The sequence below is a fragment of the Ascaphus truei genome, chromosome 4 (genome assembly GCF_040206685.1).
Source record: "Ascaphus truei isolate aAscTru1 chromosome 4, aAscTru1.hap1, whole genome shotgun sequence".
Lineage (NCBI taxonomy): Eukaryota > Metazoa > Chordata > Amphibia > Anura > Ascaphidae > Ascaphus > Ascaphus truei.
Window position 1 is genome coordinate 343,994,458 of NC_134486.1, and position 17,157 is coordinate 344,011,614.

General features: G+C 40.6%; 1 protein-coding gene across 3 annotated transcripts in view; it reads right to left on the minus strand.

Moving 5' to 3' along the window:
* Positions 1-17,157, minus strand: part of MCPH1 (microcephalin 1) — a 321,427-nt gene that overhangs the window by 267,195 nt on the left and 37,075 nt on the right. For all 3 annotated transcript variants that reach the window (XM_075598207.1, XM_075598208.1, XM_075598209.1), the window contains exon 9: positions 11,504-11,613. In XM_075598207.1, the coding sequence (XP_075454322.1) occupies positions 11,504-11,613 (110 nt within the window). The remainder of the gene's footprint in view (positions 1-11,503; positions 11,614-17,157) is intronic.

Sequence of the window (17,157 nt, forward strand, 5' to 3'; positions counted from 1 at the left end):
TAGGGCCTGAGTATGTTTCAAAGGATTTTGTCACCTCCACTGTTTGCATGTGGGTGGAGACTACTCAAACCAGAGCAGTCTTCAAGTGTTCCATTTCACACCTCACAACAAAGGATTTCCTGCCAGGTACTCCATTTGGTAGACTAGCTGGCATTCCTGATATAGAGGAGGGGTTATAGAAATGGGACCCCAGAGCTCTACTGCGCATGTACCCACCAGCCGGGGGCATGGGTCAAAAAGTGTTCCCACATTAACCACTGGCTGGAGTTAATTGAAAACCAATCCACGGTACTCAAGGTTAAGGATAGGGCACAAAAGGTTTATAAACTGATGTCCACCCTGTATCCTTGGTCTTCAATTTATCATTTGAATGCTACCTGATTGCGAGAGAATTGCTATACTTCATACTTCTCATTCCCCAACCCCAAAGTAAGTGTACTTCTTGTTTGTTACTGTATTATTCGTGTGTTCACCTATCCAAAGGAATAAATATACTTTATTATATCTAAGACTCGTCCCAGTTCAGACCCAGTGATAAATATATATATCATGTTATATATATTTATGTGTGACTTATACAGCCTGCCATAATCTCACTGTGACACTCATTTGCATGTCATTCCCCAGAATCCCTTGCTGCAGTGGAAGTGCTGTGTGATAATGGTGAAAGGCGGGGTTGCAGACCTGCCTAAGACATGCAGATGAGCATACAGTTGTATTTACATTTGCATATTTGCTTTGCTGTGGAGGGTTTTTGTCACTTTTTTTACTCACCATAACTTAACTCTATGGTATGGTATGGTATGGTATATATATATATATATATATATATAAAATATATATATATATATATATATATATATATATATAAAACTTGGAAGAACGGAGTACTTGAGTTGGTCCTGGAAAACACAGCTATGATTGCTATGGGAATTATATATAAAACAAGCTTGAGGCTAAAAACAAAACAGAAAAACGAATTAATCTTTGATTAAGCGTTTAAGTTGGTGACCTTGCTTGTTTGAATTTAAAAGAAGTACAGTAACATAGGGAAGAAAAATGAGGTACACAATGTAAATTGCTAAATGAATATAAACTTATTGAAAATAATATATGACAGTTATATAAACCAAAATTTACGTAATATCCCAACTATATATATGCATATACAGCTAAACCCCGTTATAGCGCGACCCGTTATAACGCGGTTTTCACGTGGCTCCCATTTTTTTTTTTTTAATCTAAATTTTTTTTTATTACATTTGTTTTGCACACTGCCACACTGCCAACGCTCTCACTGCCCACACTCTCACTGCCCACACTCTCACTGCCCACACTCTCACTGCACACACTCTCACTGCACACACTCTCACTGCACACACTCTCACTGCACACACTCTCACTGCACACACACTCACTGCACACACACTCACTGCACACTGCACACACTGCACACACTGCACACACTGCACACTGCTCACAGCACACACTCTCACTGCACACTACTCCCAGCACTCACTCTCACTGCACACTACTCCCAGCACTCACTCACTGCACACACTCTCACTGCACACACTCACAGCACACTCAGCACACTGTTTTGGGCCTGCCGCTGCGACGCTGGGCTCAGGGAGAGCCCCCCCCCCCTCTCCCTGCCTGTATCTCTGTTGCTGTGGGGGAGGACTGAAGGAAACTGATCGCTGGCCGAGGAACTCTGAAACAACTGACATCCCAGCAAAGGCTGCGTGAGCTCTCCTCCCCCTCGCAGCTTCTCTGCACAGATCAAATGTTGCAGATGCTGGGTAAGTGCTGCTGTGGGGGGTGTGTGTGTGTGTGTAGGGGGGGGGGTGCTGTGGTTTGGGGGGGGTGCTGCTGTGGTTTGGTGCGACGCTGGGCTCAGGGAGCCCCCCCCGGGAGCCCCCCCACCTGTATCTCTGCTGCTGTGGGGGAGAATTAAAGGGAGCTGATCCCTGTCTGGGAACTCAGAAACAGCTGACATCCCGTGAGCTCTCCTCCCCCTCGCAGCTTCTCTGCACAGGTCAACTGCTGCAGATGCTGGGTAAGGGCAAGTGCTGCTGGGAGTGGGGGGGGGGGGGGTCCGGGGGCCTGCCATTGCGACGCTGGGCTCTGGGACAGTTATCTCAGCTCTCCCCCTTCGGCAGCGCGGAGTCCCAGATCACGGTGGCCATTGTTTTTTTTAAATTAGCGCGACCCCAGTAATAACGCGTCTGATCGGGTGGCCCCCGAGGACAGCATTATAACGGGGTTCAGCTGTATATATATGCGCATATATAATATTCCAAGAGGCACTGTTTTTAAGTATACCCTTTGCTTGCTTCATTCATTGTAACATCGCCGGAAGAAGAGATCAGTGCATCTCGAAAGCTCGCACAAATAAAAGCATTTCATTAGCCACAGAACGGTATCATCTATTTATTTTTTGATTATTGAAGCTCGGCTAACACGGTACTGATACATATATACATATATATATATATATATATATATATATATATATATAACAAAAAAGTGTGGCGCCAAAAAATAATATTACTGTGATAGAATGAATAAATGAAACTATAATTATTGAATGAGGAATTGTGTAAAGTGACAAATATATTAAAATTGTGTATATCTCTTAAACTAGTGTGACCTTAATAAATTCTATTATAACACAACCAATAAAAATATCATAACAGTGCATAAACGTGCTAAAAAAAAGGAAACAGAAAAATCAATAAAAATCCAACCAGTCCTTCAATAATTAGTCCATAATGATGAGGTTTCCGATAATGATGAAAGGGGTCTTTGGGCTGCTCTCACACGGGGTAAACCAACTCCACAGATATCTATAGACAGAAAAAGAGAGAGAGCGCACGCCCCATAGCATAATACTGCATAAAATTTATTAAAACAGGGGAAGGGGGTGGGGGGTGGGTAGGAATCGCACTCACAAGATGCAAATAGTTAAAAGGCAGTTTGTGAATATATCACCACCATCCGGTTCTGGATACTGGAACACGTCTCCGTGGACTCCTTCAGGGCTGCCAGACACGATCACCAGGAACCAGATGTATAAGGCTCCGTTCGCTGTCTGTGTGTAGTCCAAAATCCAGCTCTCACTTTCAATGGCCGCCGATTGTATTCCCGCGCTTGGTGTAGGCTTCTGCGCGTGCGCGGCGTCGTGATGACGTAATCGCGCTCTCAGTACCCTGACGCGTTTCGTCACCTGACCGGTAACTTTTGAGAAAGTTACCGGTCAGGTGACGAAACGCGTCAGGGTACTGAGAGCGCGATTACGTCATCACGACGCCGCCGCGCACGCGCAGAAGCCTACACCAAGCGCGGGAATACAATCGGCGGCCATTGAAAGTGAGAGCTGGATTTTGGACTACACACAGACAGCGAACGGAGCCTTATACATCTGGTTCCTGGTGATCGTGTCTGGCAGCCCTGAAGGAATCCACGGAGACGTGTTCCAGTATCCAGAACCGGATGGTGGTGATATATTCACAAACTGCCTTTTAACTATTTGCATCTTGTGAGTGCGATTCCTACCCCCCCCACCCCCCACCCCCTTCCCCTGTTTTAATAAATTTTATGCAGTATTATGCTATGGGGCGTGCGCTCTCTCTCTTTTTCTGTCTATATATATATATATAAAAAAAATATGTGTGTATGTGTATATATTGTGACAAACGCCCCTCTTTTGTAGTGCTGACGTCTGTCTGGGTTCTTCCCGACACAGTCTTCTAGGGTTAATTATACAACAAACAGGATCATGCAAAGTATTATGCTGCTTAACTCAGGCTTCTGCCTGCTTTATTTTCATCCAATTAAGGTACTGCAGCTTTAACATGTGTAGGTTAGAGGTACTCAGATACTTTCATTCAGCAGTTCACACATTTCAGTGTTACAATATTTCCCACACTTATTTCAAGAAATAAAACCAAAATCATATAAGCAAATCCTATCCCTTTCAGGGATCTAACTACACATCAGAATCAGTCTCTCTAACAGCTGCTGGCCAACTAAACTGGTTCCCCAGCTTAAAACAATGCTCTCTCATTTAGGGACACAAGATACAGCACAGTCTTTTAGCAACAGCAGTAATCATTTGTTTTGTCTTATCTGTTCGTGGTGTCCAGGCAAATCCTCTGGTACTGTCATACGTGGAGAGGCCGTCAACCTCGATACTGGATGCAGGAGAGTAGCGACACCCCCAGCCCCCAGGCTCTAAGGAGAGAGAGTGAAATGCAAAACCTCTCTGCTCTAAATACCTGTGCATGTGATTAGAAGAGCAGGTGAGGGAGAACTAGAGCCATTGTAATCTGTGGTCTGGATTTTCCATCCAGCTGCCTGAGTTAATGTGAAGCTGTGGAACGGATCATTTTTAGCTATTCCTGCACTTTCTGCTCTAAAATGGGGCAGAAAGCTGCCTAACATCTTTGGACTATGTCACAATATATATATGTATATATATGTATATATATATATGTATATATATATATATATATATATATATATATATATATATATATATATATATATATATATATATATATATACATATATATACACATATATATATATATATATACATATATATACACATATATATATATATATATATATATATATATATATATATATATATATATATATATATACATACATATACACACATTTTTTTTTTTACTTTAATTCATGGCATTATCACAGTTTGGCACTTTAGAATATATATTCATTTATTAACTTAGACTTATCATTATAAGCAATTTAAATATTAAGTTATTTAATCACTTTTAATTAATATATTCTTTTAATTAATATATTATTGTATACACATACTGTATACACACATACACATATATTATACAGAAAGGCCAAATGTTTCAGCACAATTATTGGGGGGGGGGGGAGGGACACAAATCACACTTCTGTATTCAACAGAATCAGAGTGAGTATAATTATTATACAGTAATTGCAAACTGATAAGCATCTTAAAGCAGAGCCTTCATCTATTGTACCAGCGTAGAGATGTAGCCAATGTATATAGCAGCACATGGTGTGCTGCACAGAACATACACAACATACCAGCTGGAGACGCAACCATTGTTTTGATCACGCGTGGGAAGGGGTGGGGCCATCATGCTATTTCACCCACGGGAGTGCATCACTGGTTGCTATAACGTTGACTATATATGTGTTATTCAAATAGACAGTGTAAACATACTGTAGTTGTGGTGGCCAAATGTTTTCCTACCTACAGTGTGTATTAAAAGTGTGCAGCCAGTCTTTACATAGGCTACACCCAAAAAACAACCATCACTCTGTCATGCAGAATTGATCAGTTTCTCAATTCAACATTGCCTACTGTAAGACTACATTTCCTTAGACACTTTAAATAAAAATACAACTTGTGGGTACATTTTGCATGCCTCAGACAGGTCTGCAACCCTGTCTTTCCCCATCATCTCTTAGCAAACACTGCTTCCATTGCAGCCAGGGATTCTGGGTAATGACATTTTAGAACTCTTCATACTAACTCAAGGTAAACTACTGTATGTTATATGGCTGAGGCAAGAGTACAGCCTACTGGTATGAAAATGTAAAGCAAATAAATCTGCTTTTTCTTTTTTGGGCATGAAGCACTAGGAAGCACACATTGCACCTCTTCATCATTGTGTCTGGAGACAATGGAAACGTTTACAAACATGCTCTTCCCACAAGTATCAAACTCCCAGAGAAAGAAAGAAAAAAAGTCATCGTGTTTGGAAGGATAATTGATCAAAGGAGGTTTCTGAAAATCTGTGTCTGCTTACAAGAATTGCAAGGTTAAAATCAACATTAGGAGCAGGTTTTTCCACATACATCAATTAAAACCAAATATATTTTCAGTTAAAACACAATATATTGCATATTCTTTTTATTAAAATGCTGATAGAAAGAGCATTGTCAGAATGTAATGGGAAAATTGCCTCCAGCAGCAGGCTCTGGAAAACACAATATTGAACAGCATGAGAAGTTTCTAGTGATGCTTCTTTGTCTAGAGAAATTTCACTAATTAAATGTTTCAGCATGAACTGCTTGAATATTAAAAAGTCAAGCTGTGGATGTCAATCGGGGCACTTTTTTGTACACAACAGAAGGATTTGTAAGAAGATAGTGTTTTCCTTACAAAATGTGAATCTAATTACTTACAGAACAATGGACGTCTCTCTTCATCTGTTCTGTAAACTTAAATCTAACCTTAAAATTACAAAAATGGCATCACCGGAACAAACAAAAGCTAAATATGTTACATATTTCATTTTCTCAACATGGCATTGACCACCAATATTAAGTAGTATGTAAAAAAAAAATTAAGTAGTTGATATGCAGAAGCATACAGTTTAAGCCAAGGAATTATACTAGTAGCTGTGAGTTGATCAGTGTTCAAAGTTCCGAGACGACTAGTAATGTTCTCAGATTTAGAATTGCTTTTACTGCCACAAAAATATACTTTGTTAACCGAACTGTTGATTATTTTAGTCACATTTTCATTAAAAAAAAAAAGCTTTTGAGAATAGAATGGGAGAAGTACTATACTACACCTCCAGCAGAAGCACATTGTCAACATGTAGACAATGTTATAGTTCTCTGAAATCATACACACACACACACACACACACACACACACACACACACACACACACACACACACACACACACACACGTACGTACGTATAGGTAAGTATATAGAGATATACAACATGGGATTACTCCTTTATGTTCTCACATTTAATTAATTAGGGTAATAAGAGCATTCCGGTCACAGCATAACTTTAGTCGCCATGTTTATATTTTAGTACAGCTCCTCTCCTGTTGACAATGTGTGAATCCGCAATTGAATGTGAACGAGGTGAAAACAGAGTTCTTTAAGAAGTGTTTGGACAGTACATGACAAGTCTTGTGTATTTCTCTTCAAAGGCAGTGGGTCTTCTGACCTCCATTAGTGACGTGCTTTAGACATGCCTCGTCAGCCCTCACTTAACAAGTTTACTTGTTTGAAAACATGTTGGCACACAAGCAGCAGTAGTGTGGCTTACACAAAGGAGCCCGAAAAGAAGAGACTCTTTCCAGAATGTTCATGGCTAATAACGGTTAGGAAATTTGGAAACTGTACATTGTACATGTATATTTTATGTTGCCCATTTGACCCATATATAAATTGAAATAATCTGTTTCACAGATTGTTATAGACACTCCGAGCAAACATTGCACATTCCCAAATTGCCATTGGTCTGAATATTTTTACTTTATATTATGCAAAGAAAAAAAAAAAGCCCAGCTTGCAAAAGTTTCTACATTAGACCATGCCATCTATTGCAGTCAGTATCATCAATAGTGGTTACACATTCATTCTGTATTTAAAAAAAATATATAATATTATTCTAGTGACCTCTCTGGACCGTATTCTATCAAATGAGATAGCGCCAATCTGGGTTTACTGTACAGAGAGATGTCACACTTAGAATAAGGCGTTATATTGTACCTAAAGTGACAAGCGTAACATTTTATTTGGACCAGACAATTCCCTCTCCTCCCTTCTCGCAAAGTTGTGTGTGTGAAGATTAAGGATTAACATTGAATGGCTTCCTGCCCAAACATTAAAAGCATGTCAATATACGAGATGTACATGTCATCCGATTAATTCAATTGCCACACCTAATACTGCTAAACTGTATTGCTGCCAAGCATTCCACTTATCCTAACAAAGTCCTATTCATCCGACCGTATGCTCCATCAATTACTCTTCCAGTTAATTAAATATAAATCTATATACAAAATATATAAATCATTAAATCACATACTATTTGTATAAACACAAAAATATGGGGGGGAAAGTAAATGGAACTAGGGATCACATTTGACAACTGCCTCTCCCTCCTCTCACAAGTCACATTAGGCGGCATCAATGATGCCAAAGACCGCGCGTCGCGATCACAATGCCTTAAGGCAATGATTGTGCCCATAGACTGTCCGCGCAACAGCAGGATGAGGCGCGCGGTGCGCGAGGAATCGGTTCAATCTGATTCCTCGGCGCTTCAGCAAGGTCAAGTGATCAGTTCGCCCAATGAGGGCGAACCAGCTCCGTGACGTCACAAGCACTCCCCCCCACATCGCGTCTACCTTGTCCAGAAAACACTCCCGCCCTGGGATGCAGTAGAAAGGACAGCGGGGAAATCCCTTCCTCTGCAGGTGGGCAGGGTCTGGGTCAGGGGACGAGACCCTGAGATACAGTAGGAAGGACAGAGGGGAAATTCCTTCCTCTGCAGCCTCCGTAGGTGGGCGGGGCCTAGATCAGGGGGTGGGGCCTCAAGTAGAGCTGCAACCCGAGAGACAGGCTGGGAAAGGTAAGAGGGAGGGGAAGGGTTAAATCACAGGGGTAAAAACTGACATGAAAGGGAAGAAGACAGAAAATTAAGTACAAGAGAGAAATACATAAGCGGAAAGAGAGAGAGGCAAAGAGGCAAGAGAGAGGGAGGGAGAGAGGCAATGAGAGAGAAGCAGAGAGAGAGAAGCAAAGAGGCCAAGAGAGAGAGAGGCAAAGAGAGGGAGAAGAGAGATACATGATGGGGAAAGGGGAAGGAAAAGAGAAAAAGATGCTGGGGAAAAAAACCTCAGGTTGTTAGAGAGAGGATAACAGGGGAAAATATATAGGAGATTAAATAAAAAGAATGGCATGTGTGAGAGAAGAGGGAGGAAAAAAAAGATAAATACATGAGGGGAGAACAGAGAGAATGATATGAACAGTGTACAAAGAGAGAGTTGGTGGGAAGGAGAGAACGTAATGGTGGGGGTGGAGAGAGACATGGTCGGAGGGCGGGAGAGAGACATATGCTGGGGGGGGGGGGGAGAGCGAGAGCGCGAGCGACATCCTGGGGGAGGGGGGGGGGGGGTGAGGAGAGAAAAAAGAAGATGTGGGGGGGAGGAGATAAGGATTGTGTGTGGGAAGGAGAGAGAAAGATGTGCTGGAGGGTAAAGGAGAGACATGCTAGGGGGGGGGAGAGGAGAGAGATGCTGGGGTGGGGGAAATGAGACATGCTGTGGAGTGGAGAGAGACATGCTGTGGGGAGAGGAGATGAGAGAAAGATGAGGAAGGGAAGGCGATGATGAGGGGAGGGAGGTTGATGAGGATGAGGAGGGGTAGATGGAGAGATGATGAGAGAGAGGATCAGGGACAGGATGGGGGAGGGAGAAAATCAAAATTAATATTAAATGGGGCCCTGAATTTTTTTTTGCCCGGGGGCCCGCTCGTGTCTAGCTATGCCACTGTACATTCTCCCCTATTTCTTGTATACGTAAAGCATGTGGCAATGTATAACTGAATGAGAGATTCAGTCTTCCACACCTTAAATATTATAACATGAGCAATATAATTGCGTTTAAAGGTACCGGTGCTCCATGGTTCAGGGAAAAAAACCCGTCTGGTGTAATTTCAAGTATATGGAAGCAAGTAGAAGATGATCCAGGGCACTACGGATTTGTAGAAAATAAATGTATTCTTTCAGTGGCACACACAACGTTTCGAACTGGACAGAGTTCTTTATCAAGCGCCAGTCACTTGATAAAGAACTCTGTGCAGTTCGAAACGTTGTGTGTGCCACTGAAAAAATAAATCTATTTTCTACAAATCCGTAGTGCCCTGGATCTTCTACTTACTGCAATGTATTACTCTACATTCTTACTGTACATACAGTAAGCTGGCAATCGTTTGGTGATCCGGTTATAAATCTGTCAAAATCCTTATTGTGTAACTAACAGAATGTCTGCTTCAATCAGTGTAACTCAGCATCTACAATGTATCCTTATATTACCAAGGCAACTATCTATTGCTACAGTTTGCAGCTCAAAGTGCTGGGAACATTGGCAAAAATTATCATAAAACAGCAAAGTGTTGCAAAGATCTTGCACTGCTGGGGAACTGGGCTAAAACCTGCTATAGAAATCAAAAGATGCTTTAAAACGAATTAAAAATTGCATTAAGAGTTGAATGAATATATATATATATATATATATACAGTGTTCGACAAACCTATACATTTGCTCTCCCCGGGCGAGTGGATTTAACCCCCGGGCGAGTAAATATTGGCCCAAGCAGCACACGTTTGGTACTAGGTGGCGAGTAGATTTTTTTGTGTGGCAAGTAGATTTTTTGGTGATTTGTCAACCACTGTGTATATATATATATATATATATATATATATATATATATATATATATATACACATATACATACACACACATACATATACAGTAAGTATTATCCAACTACAGAACTGATTTAAAAAAACAAACCAAAAACAACCCCATAAGATTTCATGTTTTACTGCTTTAACTGAAGAATTCCAAATCACATTTATAACAATCAGAGGTACTGCCAGAGTTCACAGTTAAGGCAATGGTTAGATCACCATGTACAGGCATACCCCGGTTTAAGGACACTCACTTTAAGTACACTCGCGAGTAAGTACATGTCGCTCAATAGGCAAACGGCAGCTCACGCATGCGCCTGTCAGCACGTCCTGAACAGCAATACCATCTCCCTACCTGTACCGAAGCTGTGCGCAAGCGGGGAGACTATAGAGCCTGTTACAAATGCGTTATTTACATCAGTTATGCACGTATATGATGATTGCAGTACAGTACATGCATCGATAAGTGGGAAAAAGGTAGTGCTTCACTTTAAGTACATTTTCGCTTTACATACATGCTCTGGTCCCATTGCGTACGTTAATGTGGGGTATGCCTGTATTCTGTTACGTATTCAGCCAACCTATGATAACACCTATGTGTAGTTATTTTTAGTTTAAAGCAGCAATACCCCCTGGCATAACCATTTTATTTTTTGTGTTACAGGATGGGACCCAAGGGGTCGTCAGCATTAAAAATTGTGCTTTTTGCAAGTCCAGGGAGCCCCGGCTGTAAAGATACATTCCCGGGATAGGTACTGACATTACTCCCTGGATTTTAAATCTCACGCGTCACACAGGTCCAATCGGAAGAAGCAACAGATCATATTGCGGCTTCCTATTGGCCCTTTACACGCGTTAGATTTAAAACAGCTATTGTGTATTTCCTGGAGAGGATTGAAACACCATACCTTTGAAGACAAGTATCTAGTGAACTGGGAGGTCCCTGGAGCAGAACATAGCATGGATTCAGCTCCAGAGACCCGCAGGATACCAACCTGTAAAAAATAAAATGGGGGTAAAAAAAGAAAAAACTAGCAGCCAGAATTTCTGCTTTAAATTCTCATTACAGACAGTGTACACGTTATCGTTTTGTCCTCACAGCGCCGAACAGATAAGTCAATGAACTGTAGATGCATTCATGGTATATTCAACTGCTACAGTACTTTATCAAATCAATACAGATTTGTGCTCAACATTCAAAACAACACTGTTGCTGAGCAAAACACTATAAAAGGATCAATGTAATTTGCAGTTCAACTGACCTTTCTGGATTTCTCGTTTTTTGATTCCACAGTGCATTTATTTCTCTGTTCATTAAACATTTCAGACAGTCCATGTATTGCATTACAAGCAGAAGTGTCACTGTGAGCACCTAAAATCAATTAAATGAATGGTCTAATTAGTACTCAAACATGTCCAAATGATGAAGGGAAAAAAAATTCTCAAGTACTGAAAGCAACAGGTAAATTATTGTAAAACTGTACAGAATCAAGGTATATTTGACTAAATCATTTAGATAGTAATTCATGTGACATTCATTCTAAATTATACGCTAAAAATAAGCTCTTTTACAGTTCTTTATAACTTTTAATGAGTGACCACGAGAGTTTTCAAGGGCACATAAAGTCTGAGATCCCATTGAGAAATTAGTGAAGATTTATTGGGTAGCTCTTCCAGTGCAAAAGAGAAGACACACTATACACAATTAGTTACAAAATAATTAATGTATTCACATATTCTGATAAATTGTTGTATTTTGTAATGAAAAAAATAAATCTTTGGGAATGCCATCTGGTGAAAAATATGCAACGTTAAATCTACAAGCACATTTGTGTTTTATCCTTACTCAATGGAACAGGCTCACTTCTCTTTCCCTGAGAGCTTTTAATAAAATAAAAAAATTTAAAAAAAAAAACTGTAGGGCAGGGTAAAAATTGAAACAAACCAATTTAAATTGCCTTCTAATACTGAAGGTTTACTTTCCAGATACACAACTAATTCTAAAGTTCTGCTACAGGTTTCCTACCAGTTGTGCATCATCTCCTGCAGACATGCCACTATAAAATCAGTTGTTCCTATACTCAAACTGTTAGAATAAAATAAAAAATAAAAAAAAGTATTATTGTGGCATTTTATTCAAATGATTCAACAGTGTTGGATTATTATCTCCAAATTTAAAGATGTTGCCCCAACTAGTCCACACTACAAAACAGAAGTGTTTTACATATCATCCGAGCAATTAAATACAAAAAAAACCCAATAAAAGTATATGCATTATAGTGCATTATCCCTAAAAACACCCCCCAAGTTGTCCATGACACCATCCTGCCTTATTACCGCCTCTCACTACGATCTACTAAAGACTTATCCAATGCGGCCCACTCTTTCTGGAATTCCCTACCCCACACCATAAGACTCTGCCCCAGCTTTTAGACATTTAAAAACTCCCTGAAAACCCCTTTTTCAGGGAAGCGTATCTGGCATACCCCTAACATCTTCCAACTTCCTCCCATCCAACCCTATTGGGGCCTGCTGTGCGGCTGGACCAAACTACACTCACACCCCCAAACCTAAATACAGTAAGATGAGCTGTGCAGCTGGACCATACTCCACCCTGAGGCATACTCTGTCCTACAACGAGCAGCCACTTTACCTTTGTTTTAACATTGCCCCATAAGCCGTCACTAGCAGGACCCCATTACCTTCTGTATCTGTTTGCGATTGTTTGTCCTTATTTGGTATGTCATGCTGTTTATGTAATACACATAACTCTGTATCCCCATTGTACTGCGCTGCGGAATATGTTGGTGCTTTCCAAGTAAACGATCATTTATGTGCCAGTGTCACAAATCACGTGAACAATTTTGAAGTGGAATTAACTGAGAAAAGTGCAACAGGCGGTGGTTGCATTAGAGTTTGCAATGCATGCAACATACAAGTTAATAATGTTACCTTAACCTAGATGTTTTTAAGTGTGCTGTGAAAATGTATTTCCAAAGTAACTAAATACATAATGGCAAGACATGCCACATGCAATACGTTGTGGCCTGTACTTCTATAGAAAAACACAAGCCAAAGAAAGTGTCACAAAATGTTGTATTTTACACTATAAAGAACATACAAGGACACTCATGTCATGCTTTTTACTAATTGACATTTCCTCTGTGCACTGAAAGTGTTATATTTTGCATCTCTTCAACTGTTTTACAATTGTTTTTTATGTTTTTTTTTTTACCAAAACACGTTGCTGAACAGAGATTACTTTCCCAAAACTGGTATATTTAATTCCTTTAGCAATATAACTCTGGGCTTCCCTACCTTTAAAACAGAAAAAAAAAAAATCTTCAGTCATAATATTATAATTATGATATATTATGACCAACCCCTCAATTTTTTTTTATCTAGAAACATTGCTAAGAACCAAGTGAAAGACTATTCAATTTGATATTTTTAGTACAGTACAGTTTATTGAAAACATTGCAAATTCCACCAAAACATTTAAGGTCAATGGCTTTTGAATGATGAATGAAGTTTTTAAAAATGGCAGCGACCCTGAGAAACATTCCTTCACTGCTTCTGTTAAAGTTTGTCTTAATCTTCCTAAGTAGGTTCATGGAGTTCCCGATCACACATCCTGTGCATTGCACAACTCTGCCGATGAAATAGAGAATCGGGCTGAATGCTTGGACAATACGGTGTTAATATATTCGATTGATTAATGTCATTCCTTGCCTGCAGGAGTGCTTTGAAAAGAACAGGCATGCTCCTTCATTGTTATTGCCAGCAATTTTTTTTTTTAAAAAGACTGAATATTAAGAAGCAAAATGCAGCAAAGGAAATTTATAAGCTGATTGAAGAGTGTTAATTTCATCTTCGGGGAACCCCTGAATCCAGAAATACTTACCAGGGAAGGTGCCACCGATGTAGTCCCCTCCAGGAGAAACAAAAATGAAGGTCCTCCATCACTGCTTCCTATTGGCCAGCGTGACACTGGGGTTTTTAACTTCCATGAAGTACCAGCAGCACATTTCCAGTTAGTATGCCAGGAAGCAGGGGGTCACTGGAAGTGAAATACATGTGGTTCAGCTCCAGAGACCCCCTGATATCAGACCAAGGTAGAGTGCTGCATTAAGAGGATAAGGACAGCTTTACACCGTTTACTTCATAGGTCGGAGATTTCAAAATATGATCTGGGTCAAGACAAACACACACTAAAGCCAGTAAAGGTTTTTTCAACCGCTAATCCCATTTTAAAACAGCAAGTGCTGAATCTGTTCTAACAGGGAGGAGACACCACTAAACTTAAAATTAGGTACTGTAACATGGAGGTGACCTTAAAAAGTAATGTACGTATTCAAACTAGTTAATGTTGTATTAACCAACTAATTATATGCAAAAAAGCAGGGGTAATTGAGGTAGTTAGTGTAGACTTAATGGCACATTACCAATGCTTGCATTTGGCATAACGCTTATTCAGACCCTGAAATAGAGCCTATGCTCAGGGCCGCCAACAGGGCGGGTCTGCCGGGGTTGGCATCCCGGGCCCCGTGAGTCAGGGGGCCCGGTCGCCGGGTCTCTTGAGCAGCATTGCCCGCTATATTAGGGAGGGAAAAAAAATTGTCGGCGATTCCCCGTGCGCATGCGTAGAGCTGAGGTCTCGGCACACATGCGCAGGAAAGCAGGGTGTCCAGTCTGTTGCCTGTGGGACTGCTCTCTCCCCCCCCTCCCCACGTGGGACGGGGGGAAGCGCTGTTGCCCGCCAACCCAGCTTCCCCCTGCGCGCCCGCCTCCTGCCCCAGGCAGCAGCTGCCGCAGAATTAGCTCACCAGACTCGCCCCCCCTGCCAGAAGTGAGGTAGGCGCGGGCAGCTGGGGGTCCGAGACTGGCGAGCAAGGAAGCAGCACCCACGCAGGCAGTAAGCCACCCACCCAGGCAGGCAGTCACCTGTCTTTTGTTGAAAATATAAAAATAAATAGATTCCATTGTAATGTTTTTTTTCCGTATTATAATAAGAAAACAGTTAAGTATAAGTTGCGCACTAAAAAATATTTTTTGTGGTAGGTGCGCTATGGTTTCAGGGGAGGGGGGGCCTGCTCCTTTCATTTGTCCTGGGCCCCATGATTTCTGTTGGCTGCCCTGCCTCTGCTGAAGTGGAGAGAGCAGAATAATGCTATCTTGGTTAAAGCCCCAGCAAATTCTGGCATTACACCTATTCCGCACACCGCAAAAGCTCAGTTTCTGGATGGGACTAATGCTAGATTTAGGTCTGACCATCACTTAAATCTGGGGAAAGTAACATTACATTGGTTAATAGGGGATATGACCTTGCCTCATTTTCATATAACTTGCATCTCATCATTAACTTCCGTTTTAGTTAACAATGCCCTTTACGGGAGAAAACAAGAATACAGCATTACTATTAATGGGATGTTGACGTTCACCTACAGTAAGTTAAGTGGCCTAATGGAGTTTAGTAAATCGAGGCCCAGGTTAGTGCAATTGGGCAACCAGAAAGCGTTCCCAATTTAGGCAGTACCATATCCATCTGTGTCTCATTTCCAAAAACGCAGGCATATACAATGAGCTGCAGTGTAGTTAAGCCACCACACAATACTTAAAACGGACACAGAAATGGTCACAAAAGTTTTACGTAAAATACTGTTACAGACTTCAATTTATTATGAAAAGTAATGTGCGAGATATTGGTGGATATAACAAAGACAAGACACAGAATAGAACTAAAAATGAAAAAGGTTCTGTATCTAATCAAATAGAAATCTCAGTTGTGTTAGCTAAAAATCTGAAGCCATTAAATGGCAGTTCACAAATCCCGAAAGGACGTAGGATTTAAATGTTTTAAAGAAATGATATGCATCAATGTGTCATAATAAAGAAAATTCAAATGAAGCTCCCTATGAAATACAAATGCATAAGGAAAGTTACAAAATCAAAACCATACTATGAAACAAAGATGAACAAATCCTTTATTTGGTGTATAGCAGCATGTTCATTTACCACATTATGTTTGAACAACCCATTTCAGATTTCCAGGCCATTTTCACATTTCCAAACTGGGATATACAGAATGTTCATCTCTGAATAATATAATATCATTTACATTTGGTATGTTGCGCTCCCTTTCCTTTAATTTCAGTGTCATGTCAAAATCGCAAGTGTGTTTAATATCTCTTTCCTGCCGAAGAGGCCAGCAACACAAAGAAACTGAATGCCCCTCGTGCAGATTACAGGAATTAAATATACCTAAAATCGCATTATACAGATACGTAGGTGAACTAAAAATCATACTCAGCCGGAGCAGAGAACGTAGAAGCCATATAAAAAAAGTAAATAGTGTGGCTACAAAGACTAGCTCCAAGCTGCACAACAGGGATTAATCTGTAACAGGATGCTAAATGCATTTTTATTTGCACCATTCTTAACATGGAACAGCAGCCAACCCGTCAATGGTAAGTTCCGGTGCTAATCCATGCCTCATTATTATTTGTAGGTTAAAAAAAAAAAGTACATCTTTGTCAAAACAAATATTTATCTAAAATATGTTGTTCCATATTTGCTAAATGATGGTGTTGTACCATAAGAAACCATTCTGGCACTGGAAGGTGTTTTATGGCATAGTTGTACTTCGTAAATATGGGCCCAAATCTTTTATTACAGAAAATACAACCCTTTGTTAAACTACTGTAATCCTACCACTTGCCAACAGACATGCAGCAAGAACACAAAGCAATGGGAACACTTTCCGTGCCACGGTTATGGTCTGTGTGATTTTATCTTTCCAAGTTGAAGAGCAGATCCAGCCTATTTCCAGCTCCCCATCACTACTGAAGAGAAACGGTTCTTCTACAGTTACAGTCTACGACCTGGGTGCACTATTCAATTATTTCCATTTTGCAAT